Source organism: Orbicella faveolata, unplaced genomic scaffold (genome assembly GCF_042242905.1).
Source record: "Orbicella faveolata isolate gen_17 unplaced genomic scaffold, um_ofav_v1 contig_46, whole genome shotgun sequence".
Classification (NCBI taxonomy): Eukaryota; Metazoa; Cnidaria; class Anthozoa; order Scleractinia; family Merulinidae; genus Orbicella; species Orbicella faveolata.
This window is the reverse complement of record NW_028301576.1, coordinates 11,726,052-11,736,072: the sequence shown is the minus strand read 5'-3', so window position 1 is coordinate 11,736,072 and position 10,021 is coordinate 11,726,052. Positions and strand designations below refer to the sequence as shown.

The following is a 10,021-nucleotide window of genomic DNA, read 5'->3' as shown; positions in this document are numbered from 1 at the left end:
CACATTTTCAAGTCGACTAAAAGGTGCTGTCCACCTCAAGTAACACTTGAGTGCGATTTTTTTCTGCTGTGAATCATGGCTTTGCTTAACTCGCTTTCTAAGTCAAACTCCGTGTGCGTCAAAACTAGTCTCACGGTAATTCTTTCGTTTGCCTTGAGTGATCTACGTAGTGTTATCGTGGGTTGTCGTATTATCATCGCTCATGACTGCGGGTTTTCTCTTTTAGCCTCGTGGATATTCGGCCCATTGCGCATATCTTTCTCCAGTGCTAGCAGAGTTACCCTTAGCCACATCTCTCAAATCCTCCTTACTGCCAAAACTTAGCTTTTGTAGAGGTGTCGACGAGAGATATATTCCTTGTGACCTATCAGGTCTTATACTAAAGCGATGGAGGCGTCCATTTCCAACGTCTGTATCTGTCAGTGCTGTGTTCTCTAGGCTGGTTCCTTCCGTGTCGGATACAACTGCACTTGCATGTGACTTTCCTCGTCGTGCAGACAAGGCAAGTGCAGTGTTTATACGTATATGTCTAGCAGACCTTGCTCTCGGATTATAAGATTCCCGCGCTGATAATGGCTTTTCCCTGGATGTTGGCTCTAACGACCGCCTTCTTAACCCTTCCGGTTGCTTGGCACTGTGATCATAAGAGCTGCGTAGATCTGCCTCATTTATCAGACTTGTGTCTGTGTTGTTGATGGCCTCTGTAGATTGATCCCCTCCCTTCAAGGGATTCCCTATTGCAGAATTCGGTCCAGTTGGCATATCTGGCTCGTTTTCGTCGGAGACCTTAAAATGGCACCAATCTATGTAGGGAACAGATGATACTCTTTCTCTACTGCTAGTAGAGTTACTCTTAGCCACATCTCTCAAATCCTCATTACTGCCAAAACTTAGCTTTTGTAGAGGTGTCGACGAGAGATGTATTCCTTGTAACATATCAGGTCTTATACTAAAGCGATGGAGGCGTCCATTTCTTACATCTGTGTCTGTCAGTGCTTTGTTCTCTAAGCTGGTTCCTTCCGTGTCGGATACAACTGCACTTGCATCTGACTTTTTTCGTCGTGCAGACAAGGCAAGTGCAGTGTTTATACGTATATGTCTAGCAGACTTTGCTCTCGGTTCATAAGATTCCCGCTCTAATAATGGCTTTTCCCTGGATGTTGGCTCTAACGACCGCGTTCTTAACCTTTCCGGTTGCTTGGCACTGTGATCATAAGAGCTGCTTAGATCTGCCTCATTGAACAGACTCGTGTCTGCGTCGTTGATGGCTTTTGCAGATTGATCCCCTCCCTTCAAGGGATTTCCTGTTGCAGAATTCGGTCCAGTTGGCATATCTGGCTCGTTTTCGTCGGAGACCTTGAAATGGCACCAATCTATGTAGGGAACAGATGATACTCTTTCTCTGCTGCCAGCAGAGTTACTCCTAGCCACATCTCTCAAATCCTCCTTACTGCCAAAACTTAGCTTTTGTAGAGGTGTCGACGAGAGATATATTCCTTGTGACATGTCAGGTCTTATACTAAAGTGATGGAGGCGTCCATTTCTTACATCTGTGTCTGCCAGTGCTGTGTTCTCTAGGCTGGTTCCTTCCGTGTCAGATACAAGTGCACTTGCATGTGACTTTCCTCGTCGTGCAGACAAGGCAAGTGCAGTGTTTATACGTATATGTCTAGCAGACCTTGCTCTCAGTTCATAAGATTCCCGCGCTGATGAAGGCTTTTCCCTAGATGTTGACCCCAACGACCGCGTTCTTAACCTTTCCGATTGCTTGGCACTGAGTTCATAAGAGTTGCTTAGATCTGCCCCATTTATCAGACTTGTGTCTGTGTTGTTGATGGCCTCTGCAGATTGATCCCCTCCCTTCAAGGGATTTCCTGTTGCAGAATTCGGTCCAGTTGGCATATCTGGCTCGTTTTCGTTAGAGACCTTAAAGTGGCACCAGTCTATGTACGGAACAGATGATATTCTTTCTTCACTGTCAGCAGAGTTATTCTTAGTCACATCTCTCCAATCCTCATTACTGCCAAAACTTAGCTTTTGTACAGGTGTCGACGAGAGATGTATTCCTTGTGACATATCAGGTCTTATACTAAAGCGATGGAGGCGTCCATTTCTTACATCTGTGTCTGTCAGTGCTGTGTTCTCTAGGCTGGTTCCTTCCGTGTCAGATACAAGTGCACTTGCATGTGACTTTCCTCGTCGTGCAGACAAGGCAAGTGCAGTGTTTATACGTATATGTCTTGCAGACCTTACTCTCGGATTATAAGATTCCCGCGCTGATAATGGCTTTACCCTGGATGTTGGCCCTAACGTCCGTCTTTCTGGTTGCTTGGCACTGAGATCATAAGAGCTGCTTAGATCTGCCTCATTTAACAGACTTGTGTCTGCGTCGTTGATGGCTTCCGCAGATTGATCCCCTCCCTTTAACTTTGCTGGATCTTTTCGGGAATTCCTTCGTGGCTGAAAAGTTCCCGTGAACTCTTGTGTTACCGCGTTTATCTTAGATCTACGTTGCTGCTCGTATTCATTCCCGGGCAAGATCCCGTCTTCGCCATCGTTTGCTCTGTTTATTTTTTCCACGCTCTCTGGCATAGTTGCGTCCGATATTACATCAGATCCTTCTCTTACGACAGCCCGTTTCCTGAAAACAGACTTCCGTCTTGTCGTATCCAGTTGATCGTATAGTGAGGATGGGCTGGCTATGTCAACTTTTGAATGTGTTATCTCTTGTAGGGTACCCTTCACTGCAACATTTGTGTTTGGTTTCAGCGTCGCCCTGTTATTTTCCCACAATGACAGCAATGCTAAGCTATCCTGGGAGACTTCAGACTTGGTTCTGCCTGCTTCCTCGTTTCCTATGCTGTGCTCGGATATACTGTCATCATCGGTCAGCAGTTTCCTTCTATATTCACCGAGCTCCTCATTTACCTTGCCCTTAAATCCTTCCATTGAATTTATTAACTTTTCCTTTCCATGAACCACTTTTGACCAATCTTTCCTCTGGCATTTAGAAGACGTTACTAGTAGTCTTTCAAAACTTTCCTGATCGAAGTCACTATACCGTCGCCCACACCTACTTAATTTTTTACTTTTCTTTGTACTGTGCGCTGTTTTCTCATCCCTTGCTACCCGTTCTATGTCCCCTTCTAACACTCTTGTCAAAACGACTTCCCTCGCCCATCTGTCCCGCTTGTAATTTCGCGAAACTCCACGAATATTGCGAACAACAGCTAATCGCTCCGCAATTTCGTATCCGAATCGCTCGATCTCTTTTTCCCGTGGAGAATTTTGAGTTCTTTTAGAGAAACCTTTCAAAATATCCATTAGCCCTCCACTCACGGAAGTACTTCTGCGCCTTCCATTCCCTTGGGACGAGGAACGTCTCATCATTACGTAAATCTCTGAAGTTCTGCAGGTGCTAGAGCGCTGCGGCAAATCTGGCGGCCTTTTCCTGCTTCTACGGGCCTCTGTGTGCACGGTGCCACATTGAAAGTCAAACCAATAAGGAAAGGCTCCGTCCAGGACTTCTGACGTCAGACCGTCTCCGCTATTTTTAATTGCCAACAGACATTCGTGCAGGGTGCGGAAACATGGTCTATCGGCAGGGTCCTGAAGGCATTCCGCTATTATGGATTGGATGTAGCCTGGCCAAATTTCAAGCATGGGAAGTGTCATTTGATGATGGCATATGGCTTGTTTGATGGAGCATGTAAGCCAAGACCACGGAAGCTTCCTTGCCAGGGTCTCCCACATCAGGACACCAAAACTAATGCAAATGAAACAGGAAGGTGTATTTAACTTTCCAAGCATCCAGGTCTTTATAAAGCATTTTTTTTTTTTTTTTTTTTGCTTTTTACTGTTTACTACGGGTGCAAAGTTGCACCGTAAGAAAGGCAAGTTTGCGCTTCATGTCTTTACAAACGAGTAAATATTCCATTAGCGGCATATCGCAAACGTTTTTGCAGTTGTTAATTTTTGAATCTGAAACATGATTTTTATTATTGTTTTGTATTTGAGTTGAAAATCTTTGGCTTCACATTACCTGTTCATATAGTAGAAGTAGTATAGTACTAGTACGGTTTGCATAGGATAACTTTGAACCCTATGGTATCCAGCCAAAAATATCCCTTGTGCAGACCACATTGCCAGTATGGTACGTCAAACCTGAATCATGAAGCCCACTAATATAGCCCATCATCGCCAAGGTACAAAAAGTCAATTAAATGGCAACCATGCCACAAATTAAAAGTTTAGAAAGTTTACTTAACGCGACAAAAACCAACCTATAAGCATCACCAGCCATATTTGGTGGTTCGTGTAAAAGCTGCTCGGGTGCCATCCAGTTTTCGTGTACTGAGCATGCGTTCTCGTGTTTCTGTTCACCGTCCTCCTGTGAGAACGCCAAGTTACCAATCTTAGCTCTGAACTTTTCGTACACAAAAACTGAGAATGGATTAAGGAAGCCGTGCACTATGGAATGGCAGTGAAGATATGTCATTCCCTCAGCTACATCTAGAAGTAAATGGACTCTTTCAGGCAAGTTCATCTCTGTTCGTGTCTTGTAAAGTAGATGGTTCAGAGAAGCCAACTGAAAATGTTCCATAACAAGGCAGAAGTGCTGTGGCTGAGGGCCCAGACATACTGCCATGAGAAGAGACACCCGCGGGTGACGTAACCAGCTGGAAGAAGATGTAAAAAAAGTCGTAAATTTTCAGCTCTTGCTTAGTGGCACAGACATGCCATAATTATTAGGTTCTGCATTCTATCAGACAATCCGGCCTCGTCCACTAACTCGGGAGCGGAGGGGGGGGGGGGGAGGGGAGGGGTACTCCCTTATATGAGCTATATAGGTATGTGCGACCCATAGGGTATGGTTTCTCAGCCGTTTTGGTCATAAATAGGATATCGATTTTGGCCATTTTGGTCATAAATAGGGATGGTTTTTGCACTCGTCTTGAAATGGTTATTATTTTGTTTATAAGAAGCCACTCTTTCGTCAGTATTTTCGATAAGACCATGAACAAAAGCCCTTCGCGACGCCGTAACATCGGCCTGAACAGGTAACTAATTGTAAGGCAGGCCTGAAACAGGGGATTGATGAGAGGATTAGGTCATAAATAGGGTATTGAATTTTTGGTTAGGTCATAAATAGGGCAGGGAAAATCGCAGATTTGGTCATAAATAGAGAAAGGATTTTTGGGAGTGGTCCGCACACTTCCACCCAATTTTTTTGAGAGCACCCCCCGGGCTACTGACGACCAGTTACTTGAAAACGGTCTCACTTGAAAGATTGGCGAATAGCAGATTATTTATGCTACTAAATTTTCATCAATTAAAGAATTGAAATCAAAGATCAAATTAAACTCCTCAAATTAAACAGGATGACAATTTTGTGAAGTAACCAGGCTTGAAAAGGTACAGATAGTTGAATCGAGAAAGAGACTTTTACCTGAGTAGATCCGCTTCTTTCAGTAGAAGTTGCCTGCTATCCTCCCGTCCCTTGAAACGTTTCACAGTCACGGGGGTGGAGTGCCACAATGCACTTTGTAGGGTCATGTGCGGCATATCGTCGAACAGTTTATTGTAAGGAGTTTTTAACTCTCCACAGGTTATTTGAGGAATAACAGCCTCTAGTCCGGGTAGGACAACAGACTGAATAGTTTGGATTTCTACCTCCTAGTCGGGAAACGGACAAAAAAAATATAGAAAACAGAAATAAAAGTTATGGTACAAATTAAAATGACAATTATGGAAACACTACCTGGACATGAAAGATCAAAATAACTTAAGATAATAAGAGTTTTTAAGACATCTAATAATTATATATTGTTTCCGTAATTGTCAGTTAAATTTAAACCATAGGTTTTCTGTATATCATTAGTATTGTTTTCTCCATTATCGTCACCTTCCCTTGTCACTAAATTATTTTCGCTTAAACAGCTCGTGCTAATTCTGTTTCTTACTAAAGTATAGCCTGCGTAGCTGGCGATTTAGTTAGTTGGTTAGAGGACCGAAAAGAGCGTGATCCGCGTAAACGAGCGGCGAAGCCGCGAGTGGCCTGGAGGGAAAACCACCAAGCCTCTGGCGGCTTGCCTGCCCGTTTTCGCGGCTTCGCCGGTTGCCCTATCGCGCGCTCTACCCCAACTTAATTGCCAGCTACACAGGCTAACTAAAGTACCGCTTTAAGTGCGCCCTTTCTCACGAGGCGTTTCCAATTAACAATTATGGTACCTTTTGTTTGTGCTCAGCTTCTAATTCAAGTAAGTCATGCCCGTCTTTGGTGAGGGCTTCATCCTTTAACAGGTTTATGAATCTGATAACTTTTGTGCTGTGCTTTTTGTAAGCAGACACAATCGCACTTTCTTTGTGATCAGCGGAAAGCTGATCTAGTGAACCTCCATATTGAACCAACAGAGCTAAACATTTCACGTTGTTTTTAAAGCAGGCTTCGTTCACTGGAGAGTAACCCTCTTTGTTAATCCTGTGTGGACCAAAAGACGTAGACTTAAGTGCAGTGCAGTAGTATGACAACTACAGACCAGAGAGCTCGTTGCTGGCCGATAACAATCATAGTCAATAGTTGTCGGCAGTTAATATTATAATAATTTGATGGAGTTCTCCCACAACAGACTGAGGGTTAAAGTTGTCTTATGTCTAAGTGTTTGTCCCAGATCTTGGCAAATAGGGTTTGCTCCTTGCGCGATGACAACTGCGTGTTTTAGCGCTGAAACCGCTCGAGACAAACATTTAGGCTCTGCCTAATAATACCCGACATAGTGTATGCTTTAGCCGTCCTTAATCCCATTTGATACGGAACGAACACTGTCTCAGTTTGCAGGTCTTCGCAGTCTCAAAGTTAAATAAGGGACTTAAGATTTGAGTACCGACCAGTACCAGAGCAAGATCGACTACGAGTGCAACTTTTCTATTCCAGTTTGCAGGCTCCACATCACACACCCATCTCATCCCATGAGCTACCCTCTCTACCTAAAACCAACATGAGGAGCGAGGGATCTGGATATTTCGCTGGTTTGAAATTCGCAAATCGTATTCTTACTCAATCTCGTACTTACAGCCAAGCTAAAGGTCCCTAATAACACGATAAAAACTTGGCCGGTTATCAGGGTAAGATGCAACCTTCCCCCGTTAGTTCCTGGCTCTCCTTGGAAACGCCGCTAACAGTAGGAGAGCGAATAAATTGAGACGAACTCCAGGTTTAATGTTATAAGACTGCACAAGACAAAACGCCTCGAGCAAGGGCTGGATTATATCAGTACTAACAACACATGCGTAGACAAGGAAAAGCGTGAACGGCTTAGTAACAATACGGCAACAGCTATGGCGGAGAGAAAACATTTTAAGGGACTCTTCCTGTAGGAGCTAGGGTTATAAATTATGTTCTTGTACTGAAGGTTAACCCTCGGATGTACAAGCTAATTCATACCCCCAAGGGCGGGGGGTGGATGGAATCCCCCTCTGCGTTTGTGTTTTGTTAAGGTAAAGCGAAACAAATTTACATGGATTGATGATTTACAATTTTTTGTTGCTTATGACGTCATATGATGTCAAATGACGTCATTTGACCCGTCATCTTGGATCCGCCATTTTGGATTTTACCACTTTCCTAAAAAGTCAACACAAAATCAAGCCACATTGCTTATAAAATGTACAAATGCATGAATTTCTGTAATTTTATGAAGAAAACTGGAAGGAATACAGAATTATTTCAAAAAAAGTTGAGTTTTGGCCAAACCTACTTGAAATTTGATGGTTGCCATGGCAACATAAAAAATGATGGACACGCAATTGACAAATCAAAATTTCTGCAGAGAATGAAGGAACAGCTACTGAAAATTTTAGCCCTTAAAGTAAATCGTCTTTTCAAAATTTGAAAAAACCTTACATTCATTGAAGTCACCTGGGTTTTCCTTGTACGTCCGAGGGTTAAAGTTCATCGTACGTATTTGGTAGACGTTTTACTGCAAATCCGCGAATTTTAACAAGATTACGAACGGCGGTAGCAGTCAATTTTGTGACTCATCTCGACTTAATATTGATTGACTGAGGGGCTGTTCATATTTCATACTTCGTTTTCAACAAATATATAAGTCATGTAGCGACTGCAAGGCATGACAGAAGTCAATTTATATGCCTGACTTACAATATGACGAAGAATTGAGTTCTAAAAAGAAAAGTCATAAGGCACTTTTCTGAATGAAAAACTTAAAGTAAGACGAGGCCAAGATCTAATAACGACCCAAAATTGAACAAACGGCATGCTTAAGAATGACACAGACGTCCAATATACCAAGCAACTTAAGAAATTAAGGTTAACTTTTTCTAGATCCCTGCATCATTAACCCTTGATACTTTTCATCAGTCTATTTTGCCGTTTAATGCTCTGTGACAATAAAACAATGATCCCTAATTATTTTGTATTTATTATCACTTATCTACATATCGATACTATTTAAAAATTATGCCGCTTTACCTGTAAGGGTCTGCTCGACAACTCAAAAGATATTTCACGCACTTATGTTGATTTCTACTAACAGCGTGATAAAGAGCTGAATTCCCAGAACTTTCACAAGCATCCACGTCAACTCCACTGTTTATACATCGCTTTACTTTGCGCAAATTGCCACTAAAGGCATAATCCAGCAAGCGAACAGCCATTTCTAGTCCTCTCAATTTATAAAAATCCTATTATTCAGGTTAAACTCAAACTTATAGCGTTAATTATTAAAACGGCGCACGAGATTAAGTAAGTTAAATAAAGCGTGCCATTTGTGACGTCACTTGAGAGTTCATTACGCAATTAGCATGTTGCGACTTAAAATCACTCGTGGGCGTGATTAGTCCAGTCTTGTCACAGATAATGCTACTGAAACTGTTTTTCGAAGCTTACAGTTTTCCTCGGGCTTCACTCTTGGAAAACTGTGTACAGCTGCACTTACCGTGTGGCACTAACTTTTTGCGGGTTCTAATTTTTGCGATTTTTGCGCTTTTTTCTACGATTCACAAAAAAAAGTTCCCGCAAAAAAAAAAAAAAAAAAAAAAAAAAAAAAATAATAATAATAATAATGATAATAATTCCCGAAAAAATTTCCTTCAGTGGCGAAACTATGTCTGCAAACATCACAAGTAGAATCTTGTTGCTGTCATTTATTTGAAACGTCTCTTTCGTTCAGTATTAGGGAAGGGCCATTAGAAAAGTGATGAGGGAGGGGTGGGGGATTTTTGGCTCGCGTGAAATGCGAGAATGACTCTGATCTTCATTTATTTACTTCTTTGGAACTTAAAATAGAAAGAAAAAACACAAATAAATGTTTAGGTGGCCTCAGAATGGAAGATCGAGGTGTACAGAATCCTCAAACCTTTCTGCTGAAGAATTTTTCTACCTTTAACCGCCGCGAAAACATGACGATCGGAGCGTTTTCAAGTAAGTTTTGAATAGGCGGATTTAAGGCAGCTTCCTGGACTTACAACTAACTCGTGCATCCAGGTCACAACTTTGCTAGTTCATTAGGACTTGAGGCCGTGACGACATGAACAAAAAGTGTTGTGTTCTAAAAAAGCCCGAGTTCACGCAGACATTCGTCTTGTCTTTCTACTGCAACCCTTTGCATGATGTTTGTCTTTTTTTAATCTGCTTCCTACAATATTTGCCAGCGAGTGGCGCGTTGATCTTCCTTCGTATGTTGGGACGGTCCAGAGAAAGAGACTCCAAAGTGTTGACGTTGATGCCTGCGCCTAGGTCTTTGAGGGATTCTTGCAACTGAACGCTTGCTCTGACACAGTTCTCTATGCAGCAGCCGTTTATGCAGTTAACTGTCTGGCATTCATTTTTTTACGTCAGGAAACCATTTACCGAAAGGCAGCGTTTTGCTTTCCGTTTCTTGTGTTTAAAAATCATCTGGAGCCTTTAATCATTCGATAATTCGTCGAATTTTTTGATCGCTTTCGAACTGAAATAATGCTAGCCTTCGTCGCGCACTAAGTTTCCAAACGGTTTTACTTA

The 10,021-nt window shown here is 42.4% G+C and overlaps 1 protein-coding gene across 1 annotated transcript; it reads right to left on the bottom strand.

Moving 5' to 3' along the window:
• Positions 1-222: 222 nt before the first annotated feature.
• On the bottom strand, positions 223-9,070 carry LOC110047905 (uncharacterized). Its single transcript, XM_089276682.1, has 5 exons — positions 8,492-9,070; positions 6,232-6,481; positions 5,450-5,676; positions 4,284-4,679; positions 223-3,766 (listed from the first exon to the last, which is right to left on the bottom strand). Exons 1-5 carry the CDS (start codon positions 8,674-8,676, stop codon positions 223-225), a joined length of 4,602 nt encoding a protein of 1,533 aa, XP_089132808.1. The 5' UTR covers positions 8,677-9,070.
• Positions 9,071-10,021: the final 951 nt, after the last annotated feature.